Consider the following 18,579-nt stretch of genomic DNA (forward strand, 5'->3'; position numbering starts at 1 on the left):
AAGATCATGAAAATTGACTGTATCTTTGTATACACCCGGTTATCACTACAGCAAAAATTTGGTATTTTGTGTCTTATTTTTTAAGTAAAGTTTAGTTGTTAATTTAAAAAAAAAAGTTTAGTTAAGTTTTAGTTTCTCTAGTTTGTTTGATGAATAAAAATAATGTCCTTTATGATTGAGTAGTCAATAAATGTTCACCTTTAAAAAAAAAAACATTCCCTGGGTGAACACCCTAATGAAATGTGCTGCGCATGCCTATGGTCATTATCCCTTTGAATGACACTACACCCTACATTGATATTAATGGAAATTTCATTGGATTCAGCCACTTATACTAATCCTGAAAGTTTAGGGAACAGTCTCCAAACAAATCCTTTTCCACATAGTATACTCCCACAAGGCAGAATTCACTCCAATATAGAGGGCCCACACAATACCCTCTGTACCACAGGCCCTCCTCATCGGTCCAGGATGGAGAGGAGGGAGGACACGCTGGTGTCACAAAGGTGATTTGCCTGCCATCCTTACTAAGCCAGCGCAGACTGAGCATTTGGAGTGGACTGGGGACGTGATAATTAAATCTGCACTTGAAAGATCCAGTGGCCAAAAACCCAACGTAAAGGACACAAAGAACAACAGCCAATATCCCAGTCCACAGGCTAGAATAGCAGGCAGGGACAGACTGCAAGCAACCACACGGCCTGCCTGCATGCCGAGGGTGAATACTGTCCCATCAACCCCCTTTCTACTGTGTATAAGGAAGGTTGAATTTGACCTCCAAGCAGAGAGTAGGCCCCTGATCCAGAGTCCACAGAACTCAATGGAAGTCTTTAGATCAGGGCCTATAGTTCCTTCCTTGATCCTACCTATGCCCAGTGAGTACATCACTGGAAATTCCAAGAGAGGCTGCATAACACTCTCAAATCCTCAAGGGAGAAAACATTCATTTGTAATGTTATACTTAGTAACATTTAGCGCTAGGTGCAAAAATGCTTTAACATCTAGAAATTAAAATCCTTTTAAAGACAATTAAATCAGCTTTCAAACAATTCTGAAACTTGCTTGAAGTCTCCTGTATACTGATGGCCATTTGTGACTCTCCAGCAGGTTACCACCAACAACAGATTCAAAATAGCCAGGAAGACTTTGTTCAAATATAGCACAGTTTTAATTCATAGCAAAAAGTGCTGCTTGTCTTCTGAACACTCACATGATTGGGCTAAACAAAAATAAGCCCAGATTTCCTTTAAAAACAGTTGGAAAATATTTTCATGTGTTTATTTTAAAAAGTCTAATTTCTTCAGTTCTGACCAATGTTTTACAAACATAATGCTTCTACTAGGTAGGCCCTATAATTGGAGATATGCCAGTTTGTGAGTACAACATATGTGATTGCTAAGTTGAGCATCATACAAGATATTTTTGTCCAAAATCCAGTGATTTGAGCCCCCAATACTGACAAAACTTATGTGGATGCTTAATGTTGTTCATATGAGTTGTCCAATGAGAATAAAGTTAAACATGCATGTGAGACTTTACAAGATAATTCTGAAACTGTAGCAACGGGAGCTGAACCCATGGTAGTTTAATAGTAGTTTAACTAATAGGCTACAACGCCCTGGGTGCCTAGACACAAAAATAATTTATTTTTAAAAGGTAGAAAAGTCGCCATGTGAACAGAAGTTGAAATGCTAGACAGTAACACTAGTAACATCAGATGGGCTTATTCTAAAAAAGACTGGTCTTTTGGTTTTTAAAAAGGCTGTGCACGGCCTTTATCAGTCTTAAACAAGATGGTCAATGCCACTGCCATGTCCACACTATAGGACATATTCATATCATAGTAAATCACTCCAGTATATAATGGTAGATAATAATAATACCTAACATACATGGAATACTTTTCAACTACAGACTTTGGGGTAGAAGGAAAGGTAAGGAATTTATTTTTAAAATAATGGAAACTTTCCTATTTACCTTTGGCTTTGTATAAACTTATTTGGGGATAAATCAATCTGACATACCCTTTTATAGAGCAACAATACATAGATGATTGATTTTTTGGAATTATGTATCTTGCCAAAAGGTCTCCAATTAGACATTCAGAATTTAGTACCGATACTAGCATCTGTCTCTACCATGATTAGGGCCCTAACAAATTCCCGGCCATGAAAAATGCATCACGGACTGTGAAATCTTGTCTTCCCCCTGTGAATTCTGGTCTTTTGTGTGCTTTTACCCTATACTATACAGATTTCATAAGAGAGATCAGTGTTTCTCAAATTGGGAGTCCTGACTGTGTGTATGTGTATGGGGGGAGAGGGGGTCATTTTAGAGCTGGGCGGCTGGAGAGCGGCGGCTGTTGGCTGGGCACCCAGCTCTGAAGGCAGTGCCCCGCCATCAGTAGCAGAGAAGTAAGAGTGGCAATACCATGCCATGCCATCCTTACTTCTGCACTGCTGCCTTCAGAGCTGGGCAGCTGGAGAGTGGCGGCTGTTGACTGAGGGCCCAGCTCTGCAGGCAGCAGTGCAGAAGTAAGGGGGCAATACCATACCATGCCATCCTTATTTCTGTGCTGCTGGTGGTGATGGCTCTGCCTTCAGAGCTGGGCTCCCAGACAGCAGCCCCCGGTCTCCAGCTGCCCAGCTCTGAAGGAAGCACCAGCGGCAGCGTAGAAGTAAGGGTAGCAGTACCGCAAACCCTCCCCCCAATAACCTTGCAAGCCCCCACAACTCCTTTTTGGGTCAGGACCCCTACAATTATAACACCATGACATTTCAGATTTAAATATCTGAAATCATGACATTTACTATTTTAAAAATCCTATGACCATGAAATTGACCAAAATGGACAGTGAATTCGGTAGGGCCCTAAAGATAATGATTTTTATGCTATTTCCCTCTGCTTTTCTAAACTGAGTCTTCTGCAGTTTTTAAAAAACAGAACTGAAACAGTTACTTCACAGGTGGGGCGGAGGGGAACCATTGTGCCAAAAGTCCACTGGGTTTATTCATTGCTTCTCAACTCCCACGCTACCCAACAAAATAATTTAGCAATCACATATTGTTGTGGCATCTACCAGTTAATTTAATTTTAATTAGCATTCACTTACAAAATGGATGAAAGATTTTTGTTTTTTTTTAAAGGGGAGGTTACTTGGGGAAAGTATTCTAACCAAATTTTTTGGGAAAATGGGGAGTGAGAGAGGAAAGTTTTGTGAAAGAAAGGGATAACATCTAGCAAATATGATAGTAGTCTGTTAGTAGGAAGTTAAATCTACATAGGTTATTTCCTGTTGTCATAAACAATTGTTTCACTTTGAACATTCTTTGCCAAATTCATCTCTGATGCATGAGTGACTTAGAATCATAGAATCATAGAATTCAAGATCAGAAGGGACCATTATGATCATCTAGTCTGACCTCCTGCAAGATGCAGGCCACAGAAGCCGATCCACCCACTCCTTAGCAAGTGAACCCTGCCCCATGCTTCGGAGGAAGGCGAAAAACCTCCAGGGCCATAGCCAATCTTCCCTGGAGGAAAATTCCTTCCCGACCCCAAATATGGCGGTCAGCTAAACCCCGAGCATGCGGGCAAGACTCTCCAGCCAAACCCTCTGGAAAAGGTTATATCATACCAGGCACATAATTGACCTATTGACTAAGCCCGTTATCCTATCATACCATCCCCTCCATAAACTTATCTAGCTTAATCTTAAAGTCATGGAGGTCCTTCGCCACCTCTGTTTCCCTCGGTAGACTGTTCCAGTATTGCACTCCCTGATGGTTAGAAACCTTCGTCTAATTTCAAGCCTGAATTTCCTGACTGACAGTTTATATCCGTTCGTCCTCGTGTCCACATTAGCACTGAGCTGAAATAATTCTTCTCCTTCCTGGTATTTATCCTCTGATATATTTAAAGAGCGTAATCATATCTCCTCTCATCCTTCTTTTGGTTAAGGAAAACAAACCGAGCTCCTCAAGTCTCCTTTCATACGAAAGGCCTTCCATTCCTCGGATCATTCTAGTGGCCCTTCTTTGTACCTGTTCTAGTTTGAATTCATCCTTCTTAAACATGGGAGACCAAAACTGCACACAATACTCCAAATGAGGTCTCACCAGCGCCTTATATAACGGGACTAGCACCTCCTTATCCCTACTAGAAATACCTCGCCTAATGCAACCCAAGACCGCATTAGCTTTTTTAACGGCCACATCACATTGCCTACTCATAGTCATCTTGCGATCAACCAGGACTCCTAGGTCCTTCTCCTCCTCCGTTACTTCCAACTGGTGCGTCCCCAGCTTATAACTAAAGTTCTTGTTAGACATCCCTAAATGCATAACCTTACACTTCTCACTATTGAATTTCATCCTGTTACTAATACTCCAGTTTACAAGGTCATCTAAATCTCCCTGGAGAATATCCCGATCCTCTTCCGAATTGACAATACCCCCCAACTTGGTGGAGAGCTATACCAAGGATGAATTTGGCTCACATTTCAAGGAAGTTACTTTTAAATATACATACTTTAGACTAACCTGTTTAATGTTATATTAGTTTTTAGACTCTATATATTTACTCAAGGTGACATGCCAAGAGCTGTGAACTCCGCAAGTGCAGTCTGCATCTCATGTGTAACCAAACTATTTTCACTTCCCTGCCATAATAGATGAAACTCCCTGATTCTCCATTTTAAAAAAATAAATAAAATGTCACCATCTAAAATTTAAACTCATACCATACAGAATAATTTTGCAATTTGCAATTTTTAAGTGGACATTTGGACATTGTACTTACATAAATAATGAGTGGACTGGATTCTGCACATGACTTTAATGGTATTTGAGCGTGGTGTAAATCAGTCGAGTATCAGGCCCAGCAATCTTTGTAACTGGCAGCCGAGGAGCATACAAATGGGGAAACCATAACACACATCAAGGCAGGCAGGTATTTCTAGATATGTTTTGGCAATGGTTCACATATCATGCTCCCAGCACCTGACTAAACCATGCCCAAATAAAACACTACTTCGCTCATTTAGGCCCAAGTTCAAACACACCTGGGCTCTTTTGACACTGTAACCACTCAGCACATAAATAGTTGTTGTTTTTACTGCCATAAACTAAACTAAGGTGCAGATTCATGAAACATCAGATTCCAGCCAGCTTCGTTTTGACCCAGCAAGAGGGCATTAATATCACATCATGTCAAACTTCTTCCCTCACCCTTTGTGTTGTGTCCCATTTCAAGAAGCGGGGGGAAAGGGAGTTGTGGGGATGTTTAAAGGGCCAGATAACCATACATATGTGCACACACTTCAGAAGCCAGGGCCACATCTGGGACGGGGCTGGCGGAGGGCGAGGACACTTCCCTGTCAGGTGAGCCGAGCACAAGACAGACATGGCTAGCGGGGGTGGGGGCGACCCTACAGAAACCCAGCCTGCTTGGGGCAGGACGGAAAGCGCCTCCCCGAGCATCAGCGTTACCTAGAGCCGCTGCCGGACCTTGCGCCAAGAGCCACGGGACCACATCGCTCTGCAGATCAAACTCGGCGCTCAGCTGGAGCAGCATCCCGCCGGTGCCACCCGCCTGGCCCCCGGCTGCGGGGGGAGGCGCGGGGCAGACTCGCAGGAGCCCGGGTCCTAGAGGGGCCGGCGCACCAGCCTCTCCGCTCCCGTGCAGCCGGGGGCGTGGGCGCTACGCGGCGCTTCCGCCGTCCTCCTCATTCGGGCCGCTGCTTTCGCTTCTGCTCCAGAGCGGCGGCGCTGGGAACAGCCCAGCCCGGCCCGGCCAGGAGCCGCTGCAAGCGGCAGCCTACTGGGTGCCGGGGATGTCATTCAGCGCCGGCCGGCTCGGAGTGGCTGGGCGCGCGGCTCCCCCGGGCTGCAGCAGGAGGGAAGCCTGCGCTGAGCAAACGCCCGCCGTTGCACGCTCTGCAGCAGGTCGGCGCATGATTTTCAGCGGGCCTGGGCTTTCACCTCACCGGGCTGGGATGTCGTTGGTGGTGGTGCTTACGCAGAGTGCTGAGAAATGGGCCAAGCCTGCTGATGATAAGTAATTGGTGATAAGACAAACGCTAGAGGTTGGCACAAAACCAACCCCCAGATCCAACACCTCCAAACTCAGGGGAATGTCGGATTCTGGTCCAGATCTGCTGCCCTGCCTGGCTCTAAAGCCCTCCAGGAGCCTGTAATGAAGGTACCGCAAGATAATGGTGTCAGCAGTAGGTGGTGGGCAGGATTGTATTATTATTCATTCTTATATTATTACAATAGCACCCAGAGGCCCTGATCAGAATCATGGCCCCTTTGTGCTGGGCAGTTTACAGGCACAGAGTTCCCCACGCCAACACAAGAGAGATTTCAGATTCAGGCCACAGTCTTGTAACTGGATAAGCACAGCTGAAATCCAGCACGAATGATGAGCCGCCCAGTACAGTAATAGCTTATAGAATCATAGAACTGGGAGGGACCTTGAGAGGTCATCTAGTCCAGTCCCCCGCACTCAAGGCAGGACTAAGTATTATCTACATCATCCCTGACAGGTGTTTGTCCAACCTGCTCTTAAAGATCCCCAATGATGGAGCTTCCACAACTCCCCTCTCCCATTGATTCCTGTACTCCACCTCCGCTAGAGGCACAAGTGGAGTCAACAGGGGAGCGGCAGCAGTCGACTCACCGTGGTGAAGACACCACGATAAGTCGATCTAAGTACGTTGACTTCAGCTACATTATTCACGTTATTAGATCGATTCCCCCCCTCCCCCCGCCTCCCAGACCAGGCCTCAGTCTCCTCTTCTCCAGACTAAACAAACCCAGTTTCTTCAATCTTCCTGCATAAGTCATGTTTTCTAGACCTTTAATCATTTTTCTTGTTCTTCTCTGGACTTTCTCCAATTTGCCCACATCTTTCTTGAAATGTGGCACCCAGAACTGAACACAATACTCCAGTTGAGGCCTAATCAGCGCGGAGTAGATCAGAAGAATTAGTTCTCATGTCTTCCCTACAATACTCCTGCTAATACATCCCAGAATGATGTTTGCTTTTTTTGCAACAGCGTTACACTGTTGACTCATATTTAGCTTGTGAATGCATTAGGAAGTCATTTGTGAGATCAAAAAAAGGTCAAATCTGCTTTTGTTGTGCCACCTTAGTCACTGGGGCATGGAAAGCCCAGATCTTATGTTGTTGTTTATCATTAGAGTCATTTACTATCCAGAAAGTGCTAAGCAATGTCCAAAAAACAGAAAGACACTTCCTCCCCCCAAAGCTCCCTCCCCAACTGTTCCATCAGGGAGATTGAACCCCCTTTTACAATCAGTTTGGAGGGGCTGCCTCCCACCCCAGCTTGGTTGTCCCTGAGGTGGGACCAAGGGGAGGTAAGAGCCAAGTGTCTGGAGGCCCAGTGTCTTACTGCCTCCCTTCCCCATGTTGACTGCAAATGCTGGCTCCAGTGTGGCTCCAGTGGTTCCCTTGGCCCTCATAGCCCACACAAGCCATGGGGGTAGGAAGGTTCCACTGAAAAAACAGCACAGCTTCACGTTTAGCTCCACGGATTGCAGCGGGGGGTAGATAGAGAGACAGAGTGAGTGAGTGTGTGTGTGTAGGGGGACAGTGCCACAGAGGTGCAGGCCCAGGACAGCCACACTTGGAGGAGCACACTCCCAGCATCTAGATCCAGGGGACACAGTCTGGGCCAGGATCAGAAATGCCAAAGCATCAAAAAGAGAAAACATGAATGGTGAATGAACAATGAATGCACCATGTGTAGTATGAGAATCATATGATACCATCTTTTGATAAGATCTATATCTTACACAATGCGAGAAAGGAAACCAGCTTCCACAAAGTAAGAACTATACAGAGCTAACGTGGAGCTCGCCAGTACAATTCATCTTTGTGTCAGTGGCAGAGCTAATCTGGGGTGAGAGGTGACTATCCCCCTGGCAGCCTTTCCGTGTATTGGCAGCGCCTTTTCAAGAAGATGATGCAATTGACAAAATTGCACAAGAATTTTCACAAGGAGCTGGGGAGTAAGCTGGCCCTGCACTCATCTGGCAGATACAACTACTGTCCTGCCGGGCTGGGCCAAGCTTCCAACTCTGGGCATTGTGACCTGGTGCATGGAGTCATATCGTAGTGTGACCCCACGTGTCATGTTGCAACACCACTCACTCAAATATTGCCTGGCTGCCCTTCCACCATGACCGAGGGTGGCCAATCCAAACCTGAATAGCACTGATGAATGCAGAGATTTGAGGAGCAGAGGGAGAGAGAGAGGGGTGAGTCAACAATGGGAATGGGGAGGAGTGAAAGACAAGTGTCAGGAGCCAGAGCTGTGGGGAGGGGGAGAACAGGAAGGAGCACAAGGGCAGGGGCCGAGTGGGGAAGGTGAAGAGAAGCAAGTGGAAAGAGGAAGCAGGAATAATGGGCCTATGGAGAGACAAAGGAAGAAGGGTTTATAACCACTACAGCACACTCTTCTACAGAAGAGGGAACTGAACCCAGGATTCCTGTCTCATATCATTCCTCCGCTGTCCTCCTGCTATGGATTTAAAGGTTGCAACCGCATGATGACCCTTGTGGGAGGTCAATATGGGTTCAGAGATAGAATTTCTGTTTTTTTGTTTTGTTTTGTCAATGTTATTTTTTTAAAAGGTCTAGGAAATTACCCACAAAATTGTAAAATGTTCAGGACATGATCCATCCTGTTTCATATCCAGGTCATGATCCATCGTGTGCACTGACTTAAACAGGAGTTCTTTGGAAAAAAATAGTATGTGAACACGTCATTAAAGACTGTATCATAAAGTGTGTGCACAAAGAGGGTGAATGAAGGTTGCACAGACAACCTTAATTCTAGGATTTCCTAATTTTTTAGTGCTTGACGTTGCAACCTTACTATTCTTTTAACATAGTTGTATGCATGTTATATGTGTGTGTGCATAGGTGCTGACTCTGTGGATGCTCCAGGGCTGGAGCACCCAAGGAAAAAAATTAGTTGGTGCTTAGCACCCACCGGCAGCCAGCTGCCCCACCATCCAGTGCCTCCTGCTGATCAACTCCTCCCTCTTCCCTCCCAGGGCCTCCCGCCCGCCGCAATCAGCTGTTCTGTGGTGTGCAGGAGGTGCTGGGGGGGAGGGGGCAGAACTGGATGGGAAGGTGTGGAGTAGGGGCGAGACCTAGGGCTGAGCAGGGCTTGAGCACCCCCAGGGAAAGGAGGAAGCCAGCGCCTGTATGTGGGTGTATAGCACACTGACACTTATTTCCCAGCATTCATTTGAGAGAAGGCAAACAGCTATATAAAGTACAGGGAAAACTTAGATCCAATAGGAAATAAGTCAGTGAAAACAAATATAAAAAGCCATTGAAATTTATGAATGATTCTTAACTTAGCATTTGGAGGCAGACTTCTTTTGAATGAAGGTAGGAGAGAGAAGCAGAATATACTGTCAAATTTAAATGAAACTCAGAGTGGCCATTTACTGATATAAGCAACCTCAGCAACTGCTTGGGACCCCATCTAGCATGCAGACCCTTGCAGCTTATGGCCAACCCAGTCATTTTCACACCTTCCAATCAGTGGGAGCAAAAGGGGAATCACTGCCTGAGATCTTCCTTTAGAAGCAGGATCCCCAAGAGAGGGTACTGGGTTTTGCTTGGAGCCCTGTTAATCAGAAAGCTATCCCATACCAGTATTACTGCTTTGTGGTGTCATGAAGGAGACCTAGTTCATTCCTACTGTCTCCTCCTGACAGTATTGGTTGGGTGTCTACTACAGCAGCTATCACCTGAACAGTGACTAGTATTTAGCTGAGGTGGGGTTGCTGCCCCTCCCTTCCTGCTCTGCCATTATTTTGTCCTGTTTTTATTTTCTCACTTCCCCTTTTAATGTTCAATGCTGAGACCCATTTCCTCCAAGACTGAAGCAAATATGTCTGGATAGATTGGCGATTACTACACAAAGTGATTCTCTCCTTTGGGAGACTGGTGGCGATGTCTATAGGCCCAAGGCCAGGTTAACTCTTAGCAGCACAGTGTGTGCCTCACAAACCACAAAACTGACTTGCACTTAGATTTTTTAAACCATTCTCTAAGTAAGAATAAGAAACTCTGTACGGTATATAATACAGGTTCAGCACACAGGTATTTAAAACTTAGGGGCTTGATCCAGAATCCAGTAATATCAATAGAAAACCTTCCATTGACTTCAGTGTGCTTTGAATCAAGCCCTACCTCCCCAAGCTATTTTAGGGAGATAAGTAGAGGCCTGCATAGATACAAAAGTTGTATACACATCCAAGCCACAAATATGGTCCACGGATATCCGTAGATATAAAGCAGATATCCGCAGATTTGCAGGGCTCTATAAATAAGGATATATCAGATGTGCCTTATGGTGGAAAAGAAGCTGGTTAAAGAAATACTCTGAATTTACAAAATTATATATTTATTTACATGTTCTAATTTTTGTTAAGGAAAATTATAGTTAAAATTCAATTTACCGCTAATCATTTATGCTGTTTGTTTACTTTTTGCATTTCTGTCAGCTTGCACAGTGAACCCAACTGTGAGCTTCACTTTCTGTTTCTAGTCAGATTCACTTCCTGGTTCTCATGCACTCAGGGGTGGCTCCAGGCATCAGCACGCCAAGCACGTGCTTGGGGCGGCAAGCCACTGGGGGTGCTCTGCCGGTCGCTGCGTGCTTGGGGCAGCAATATGCCTAGAGCCGCCCCTGCATGCACTACCACATTGTTAGTGTTGGTTTGGGTTTCCAGCACTGCACGGAATATTTAAATGTAAAAATTAAAAATAAAATAAACCAATATGTTTTAATATAATACTTCTACTCATATAAGTTTTTGTTAAATCCTTTGTGATAAAACATACACTCTGTGTCCCTAATCCTGCAAGTTACTCTATGCAGGTGAACCCCTGTATCTGCTCTATAGAACCCCTTTGAAGTCAGTGGAACTCCATGCAGACGTGGGAGTCTGTCCTCATCGAGCAGCTTTGCAGAATGGAGTCTAAATCACAATCTGTTGTGAAAAAAAGGCAGATTTAGTTATTTGTTTCTTGCTTTTTTGTTTGTTTTTTTTAAAAAGGGTCCTTTATTAAGGACAATAACTCATAGTAAGTTTTCAACATATCACAGGATTGGACCTTGACCCAGTCAAGGTTGGTGGCTATATCATCAAAAGTGCTTTTGATCATGTGATGACCAGAAATAGGATTCTGCGCAACAGTTTAAAAATTCGTATACACCTCTACTGCGATATAACACGACCTGATATAACATGAATTCGGATATAACGCGGTAAAGCAGCGCTCCAGGGGTGGTGGGGCTGCGCGCTCCGGTGGATCAAAGCAAGTTTGATATAACACGGTTTCATCTATAATGTGGTAAGATTTTTGGCTCCCGAGGACAGCATTATATCGGGGTAGAGGCATACTTATTGCACACTTATTTATTCTCGTCATTGTTTCTTTACAGATAATTCATGTAGCTGGAATTACAGAATCACTTGTTTAAAATAAATTTTACACAGTTAAATAGACCTATAAATAAAGAAGAGTATGAAACATTAGGCCATGAAACTTCCATGTGTTCTTTATAAAGAACCTCCACTTAAGACTTCTGACCATAGTGGAAACCACAAAAAAAGGGTATCTGAAGCAATTCAGTAAAATCTTAGCAGCGTGGCAAACATCTCATAGCTTCTTTTGAAAGTACCACTTACTGAAGCCAAGCTCTTTTCCAGATGGTGACTCTAGCAACACAGGATTAATTGTGATCTCTCCTGCAGAGGGGATTCCTTGAAGAACTTTGTCAGCCAAAGTAAGTTCTTAAATAAACAAAAAATATGTAAATAAATTACTCTATACACAAAGGTTGGTCATTGTGTTCTTGTCAGTGTCCCTAGGAAATACAAATTGTATGCAAATTACAATAAACATTTCAGTAGTAAACATAAAGGTGAAAATTCAAGGGCAGTTTATCAGGATAGTTTTACTGCAAGCTATGGAAATAACAAAATCTCTTTAAACACAGAACTTCCCTTTCTTTTACAGACTTTTGTATCACATTTTCAGACACTATAAAAACAGTGGCGAAAATCAGAATAGTTCCCTGGAAATCAACCAAGTACTGATCTTGCAAGACATCAGCGTTCTCATACGGATTTCATTGCTTTGTGGATACGTGTTCCCATGCTTTGTTATAATCAATGCTTGGAAATATTTAATTTCTCAGTTTAATTACGAATGAAGGACCCTGTTTTGATACTCATATGTTGAGTAATACTTTACTCTGCAAATAGGCTCACTGATATCAACACCACAGCCCTGATGCAAAGCTCACTGAAGTCAGTGGGACTGCTAATGAAATAAGGTACAACAGTGGGAGGGAGGGAGGCAGAATGGAGCCCAGAGAGATCTGTGACTGTGGCCTGTTCTCTTCCTTCAGTTCTCTCTCCGAGGTCCCATCTCTTAGGCTCCTTTGTTCTTTTCACAAAATAATCCCTGTGAGCATTAATCAAAGCTCTGAATACACACTGACTCAATGGCTGTTTAAGGAACTACTTGCTCTGGGTTTGTTCCCTCAGAGGGAGCCTCATTAAGACCATCAGTATAGTTTAGAACTTAGATACTTGCTATTGTCTTCCTGGTCTGTTATTTTTTATCTCGTTTTTCACTTTAATTCAAGAGGGCGCTATTGATACTCAGTGGCAGGTTTAGTAAATACTGATAACATGGATTGATACAACACTGCATTTGATTAGCACGTTAATTTTAGTTTGCTCCATGTTTTTTTATTTTTGTTTACATTAATGTTGATTTCATTATAATTTTATGTTTTATTTTAAAATAATAAAATACAACAATTCAAAAGACAAAAAAAAATGTTTCACTCAAATGTTGCTACCAGGAATTTAAGACTTCAGCATGGACTACAGCAAACTACAGACAGTGACCACATAGTACTAACACTTTGTTATCCTCCTGGTATAGCAGGGGTGGACAAACTTTTTGGCCCAAGGACCACATCTGGGTATGGCAATTGTATGGCGGGCCATGAATGCTCATGAAATTGGGGATTGGGGTGTGGGATGGGGTGCGGGTCCTGGGGTGGGGCCAGAAATTAGGAGTTCAGAGTGTGGGAAGGGGCTCCGGACTGGGGTAGGGGGTTGCGGTATGAGGGGGGGGTTAGGGCTCCATCTGGGGGTGTGGGCTCTGGGATGGGGCTGGGAATGAGGGGTTGGGGGTGCAGGAGGGTGCTCTGAGCTGGGACTGAGGGGCTCAGAGGGCAGGAGGGGGATCAAGGCTAGGCCAGGGGGTTGGGGCACAGGAGGGAGTCAGGGGTGCAGGCTCCGGGCAGCATTTACCTCAAGCAGCTCCCCAAAGCAACAGCATGTCCCTCCTCCGGCCCCTATGTGTAAGGGCAGCCAGGGGGCTCTGCACATGCCCCGTCTGCAGGCGCTGCCCCTGCAGCTCCCATTGGCCGTGGTTCCTGGCCAAGAGGAACTGTGGGGGTGGTGCTTGGGGCAGCATGCAGGGCCTCTGGCTGCCCCTACATATAGGAGCCAGAGGAGGGACACGCTGCTGCTTCCGGGAGCCGCACAAAGCCACAGCACAGAGCAGGGCAAGCCCTGGACCCCACTCCCCAGAGGAGCTTGAGCGCTGGATTAAAACATGTGAAGGGCCGGATGAGGCCCCCAGGCTGTAGTTTGCCCACCCCTGTGCTATAGGGTTGGATCCTGTGCTCGCTGCAATCAACAGAAAACCTCCAATTGACATACTTGGCCTTTGCATCAGGCCCTTTATACACACATCTTCAGATGGTTGTTTGATCTTTCCCCTCTCCAGCTTCCTGTTGTATTTATTATTGGCCAACAAAAAGGTGATTTCTAGTTACCGTTTTATTTTTAACAATACCTCATCTGTACGTTACACTACTTGCCCTTTTGATAAAACCCAGCACTTTAAATAAATTCAAATTCTCCATCCAAAGCTTTGAAAACATTTCCCTAATAGGTCCTAAAAATACCTTTTATTTGTCATACACATTGGCTTCAAACAAATGACACATTGATAAACAGGGAGGAGTGTGTAGGTGTGCTGATTTGCCATGCAGCTGTTTCTTTTTCCAAAATACTTGCAGAATACAGTCTGACTATTTTTAACAATGAACTATTTATAGGGTTCAACTAAAAGCCTTATCCTCCAGCCCTTCCTTACTCAGCCAAAATTCCCCATTAACACTGTCTTCTAGGGACTTCATCCTGCAAACTCTTACTCACGTGAGGAGCCTTTACTTGCTTACCTGCCTTCAATGAGCCCACTTGCTTGTAGGATTAGTCCCCAAGTCAGTGAGGACTTGTAAGCACTGTAGGATCAAGCCCTAGTTATGTACGTATTATTTATACAGTGCTATACAGTGCCATGAATGTACAAAGAAAGATCAGATACAGAACAAAATTCTGTTCAAAATGCAGTTGCACTGTTGTAAATCAAGACTAACACCATTAGGTTTATATTGCTGAGAATGAGAGAAGAATTCAGACCAAAGTTTTTACATTTGCATTTGCCTTATTACAGAAGAGATTGGGTGTAAAATGTAAAATGTTTCTAAAACATAACAGAAATATTAGCAAAGAAATTTAAATGTGTTTTAATAAGTTATTATTCTAATGTTTTTAATAGTAGTATACCATTGCAATAATAAATGATTACATTGTTTGATATGATAATTAGTGGAATCATCTCAGCCTATTAGCAGCTTAACTATACAGAACCTATTGAAAAAGGTTAAACAATTTTTCATTATGTATGGCAGGTTGAAATAATAGCACATAGCACTTAACATCTTCAAAGCACTGTACAATCATTAATCAATTAACCACTACTACACCCCCATGAGGTAAGTGTACTGTAGAAACATAGGAATTGCCATACAGGGGAAGATCAATTATCCATCTAGCCTAATAGCTTGACAGTAGACAGTAACAGATGCTCCAGAGGAAGGCACAAGAAATCCATACTGGAATAACCTGCCTGTAGGGGAAATTTCTTCCTAACTTCCATTCATTAGTGAGTGTTGATGTCTTTTATCCTATCTATAATTGTGAATGTTTTTTATTATCTGTATATATGTCTAATGTGTTTTAGAATCCTACTAATCTATTTTCCTCAATGGTATCTTGTAGCAATGAGCTCCATAACAGAAATTAAAATGAACAGGCACAAGGGTAAAATGCCTACAAACTGCATGGAGACTATTTAAAAACTATAATAAACGTTCAAACTAAATTTATACCCCAAATAATAATAATAAAAAAGTAAGAGGACTAAAAAACTGCCACCATGGCTAACCAGCAGAGTAAAAGAGGCAGTTAGAGGCATCCTTTAAAAACTGGAAGCAGAAGCGGCTCTAGGGATTTTGCCGCCCCAAGCAAGGGAGGTCCTCTGAAGCCGCGGGACCAGCGGACCCTCCACAGGCAAGCCGCCGAAGGCAGCCTGCCTGCCGCCCTCGTAGCACCGGAGGAGCACCCCTCGTGGCTTGCTGCCCCAAGCACGCGCTTGGCGTGCTGGGGCCTGGAGCCGCCCCTGACTGGAAGTCAAATCCTACTGAGGAAAATAGGAAGAAGCAAGTCAAGTGTAAAAATATAATTAGGCAGCCCAAGAAAAAAACTGAAGAACAATTAGCTAAAGATACAAAAGCTAACAACAAAACCATTTTTAAAGAACATCAGATCCAAGAAGACTGCAAACGGGCAGTGGGGCTACTGGACAATTGAGGTGCTAAAGGAGCACTTAAGGAGGACATGGCCATTGCAGAAAATGAATTCTTTGCTTCTCCCTTCACTGTGAGATCTCTTTAGGTAACAAATCTGAGAAACTGTACCAGATTGAGGTGTCAATAGAGGAGGTTTTGGAGCAAATTGATAAATTAAAGAGTAATCAGTCACCAGAACAGATGGTATTCATCTAAGAGTTCTGAAGGAACTCAAATATTAAATTGGAGAACTACAAACTGTGGCATATAACCTAGCACTTAAATCAGTCCCTGTGCCAGATGACTGGAGGATAGCTAATGTAATGCTAATTTTTAAAAAAAGCTCCAGAAACGATCCTGACAATTCCAGGCAGGTAAGCCCAACTTCAGTATTAGGCAAATTGGTTGAAACCATAGAAAAAACAGAATTATCAGACACATAGATAGGTCTGTTGGGGAAGAATCAACACAGCTATTGTAAAGGGAAATCATGCCTCACCAATCTATTAGAGTTCTTTCAAGGTGTCAGCAAACATGTGGACAAGGTTGATCCAGTGGATATAGTGTACTTGGACGTTCAGAAAGCCTTTGACAAGGTCCCTCACCAAAGCCTCCTAAGGAAAATAAGCAATCATGGGGTAAGAGGGAAGGGTTTCTCATGGATCAGTAACTGGTTAAAAGATAGGAAAGAAAAGTTAAGAATAAATGGACTTATCTCATAGAACTGGAAGGGACCTTAAAAGGTCATTGAGTCCAGTCCCCTGTCTTCACTAGCAGGACCAAGCACTGTCCCTGACAGTTGTTGTTGTGTTTTTTTTTGTTTGTTTGTTTTTTCCCCAGATTCCTAAATGGCCCCCTTAAGGATTGAACTCAGCCCTGGGTTTAGCAGGCCAATGCTCAAACCACTGAGTTACAGGGCCGCCTGGGGGGGAGACACAAGTGGGGCAATTTGCCCCAGGTCCCGGGCTCCACAGGGGCCCCACAAGCCCTGGCCCAGTGGCAATCCAGGTCTTCAACCGGCATTTCGGTGGCAGGGGGCCCTTCAGTGCTGCTGAAGACGTGGAGTGACTGAAGGGCCCCCTGCCACCGAAATGCCCCCCGAGCCCTAGCGGCAGTCCAGGTCTTCAGCGGCATTTCAGCAGCGGGGGGCCCTTCAGTCGCTCCGGGTCTTCGGCGGCATTTCAGCGGAGGGGGGGCCCTTCTGTCGCTCCGGGTCTTCGGCGGCATTTCGGCAGTGGGGGGCCCTCAATGCTGCCAAAGACGCAGAGTGACTTAAGGGCCCCCACCACCGAAATGCCACCGAAGACCCAGACCGCTGACAGGTGAGCACAAGCGCCGCAGCTCCCCCGCTTTGCCCCAGGCCCCCTGAATCCTCTGGGTGGTCCTGCTGAGCTATCCCTCCCCCACAGTTTTCACACTGGAAAGAGGTAAATAGCAGGGTCCCACAAGGACCTGTACTGGGCCCATGCTGTTCAACATATTCAGAAATGATTGGAAAATGGGGTGAACAGTGAGGTGGCAAAACTGGCATACAATACAAAATTACTCAAGATAGTTGGGTCCAAAGCTGACTGCAAAGAGTTACAAAGGGATCTCACTAAACTGCGTGACTGAGCAACAGAATGGCAGATGAAATTCAGTGTTGGTAAGTGCAAAGTAATGTACATTGGAAAACATAATCCCTAGTATACGTACAAAATTATGGGGTCTGAATTATCTGTTACCACTCAAGAAAGATCTTGGAGCCATCATGAATAGTTTTCTGAAAACATCTGCTTCATGTGAAGTGGCAGTTGAAGCTAACAGAATGTTAGGAACACTTAAGAAAGGGATAGATAATAAAACAGAAAATATCATAATGCCACGATATAAATCCGTGGTATGCCTACACCTCAAATACCGCGTCATCTAAAAAAAGATATATTAGAATAGGTGAAGGTACAAAGAAGGGCAACAGAAATTATTAGAGGAATGGAACAGCTTCCATATGAGGAGAGATTAAAAAGACTGGTACTGCTCATTTTAGAAAAGAGATGACTAAGAAGGGCTATGATAGAGGTCTATAGAATCATGAATAGATCAGCAGATTAGCTGTTCAGTGGTGTGCAGGAGGCACTGGGGGGAGATCAGGGGCAGGAAGAGATGGAGGAGGGGGCACAACAGGGTAGGAAGAGGCAGGGTGGGGACTTGGGGGAAAGGGTAGAGTGGGGGTGGGGCCTGTGGCAGAATGGGGGGTCAAGCACCCCCCCCCCCAGGGAACTCAGAAAGTCAGTGCTTCTGATAGGACGTGCCGAATAATTTGTTTGGAAATTTACAGATATTCCAAGGGTAAATCCATTAAATAATTTATGGGTTAAAATTAATTGAAAAATGGATCCTTTAAGAAATTTAGCACCCTGCGGTAGACCTCTTTTATTTGTCCTGAGGAATTTTAATAACAATAACAGACTTTTCAACTTTTCTGTATAGCTAAAGCTGAAACCTTGTTGAAATCTTGATTATTGGTTGACCAATTATTGGTTGACCAATGAGAGTTTGGCACATAATCAGTTTCAGAGAATTCCATGAAGAATTGCCCATAGCAATATCCTGTGGAGAGGAGCAAAAAAAAAAAAAAGTAAATGTGTGTTTAAAAATCACTATCACCTAAATTGGGACTAAAAACACTAAAACAGGTGTGGCCAGCCTGTGGCTCCAGAACCACATGTGGCTCTTCAGAAGTTAATATGCAACTCCTTGTATAGGCACTGACTCCGGGGCTGGAGCTACAGGCACCAACTTTCCAATGTGCCGGGGAGTGT

General features: G+C 44.3%; 1 protein-coding gene and 1 long non-coding RNA gene across 4 annotated transcripts in view; one reads left to right on the forward strand and one right to left on the reverse strand.

The window, feature by feature from the left end:
- LOC120393089 (gamma-secretase activating protein) overlaps positions 1-5,854 on the reverse strand; it is a 65,117-nt gene extending 59,263 nt beyond the window's left edge. Inside the window, exon 1 of one of the 2 annotated variants that reach the window (XM_039517700.1) lies at positions 5,490-5,845. In XM_039517700.1, coding sequence (XP_039373634.1) covers positions 5,490-5,574 — 85 coding nt within the window. In that variant the 5' untranslated portion in view covers positions 5,575-5,845. Of the gene's footprint in view, positions 1-5,489 lie in introns of both variants that reach the window. The other variant, XM_039517711.1, reaches the window with a different exon arrangement.
- A 114-nt stretch (positions 5,855-5,968) lies between these two features.
- On the forward strand, positions 5,969-12,780 carry LOC120393146. 2 transcript variants are annotated; one of them, XR_005591932.1, is made up of 3 exons: positions 5,969-6,201; positions 11,766-11,842; positions 12,076-12,780. It is a non-coding gene; the product is annotated as an uncharacterized LOC120393146 (long non-coding RNA). The 2 variants fall into 2 exon arrangements; XR_005591931.1 differs by lacking the exon at positions 5,969-6,201 and adding an exon at positions 8,098-8,285.
- Positions 12,781-18,579: the final 5,799 nt, after the last annotated feature.

The sequence above is a fragment of the Mauremys reevesii genome, linkage group 1, assembly GCF_016161935.1.
Source record: "Mauremys reevesii isolate NIE-2019 linkage group 1, ASM1616193v1, whole genome shotgun sequence".
Lineage (NCBI taxonomy): Eukaryota > Metazoa > Chordata > Testudines > Geoemydidae > Mauremys > Mauremys reevesii.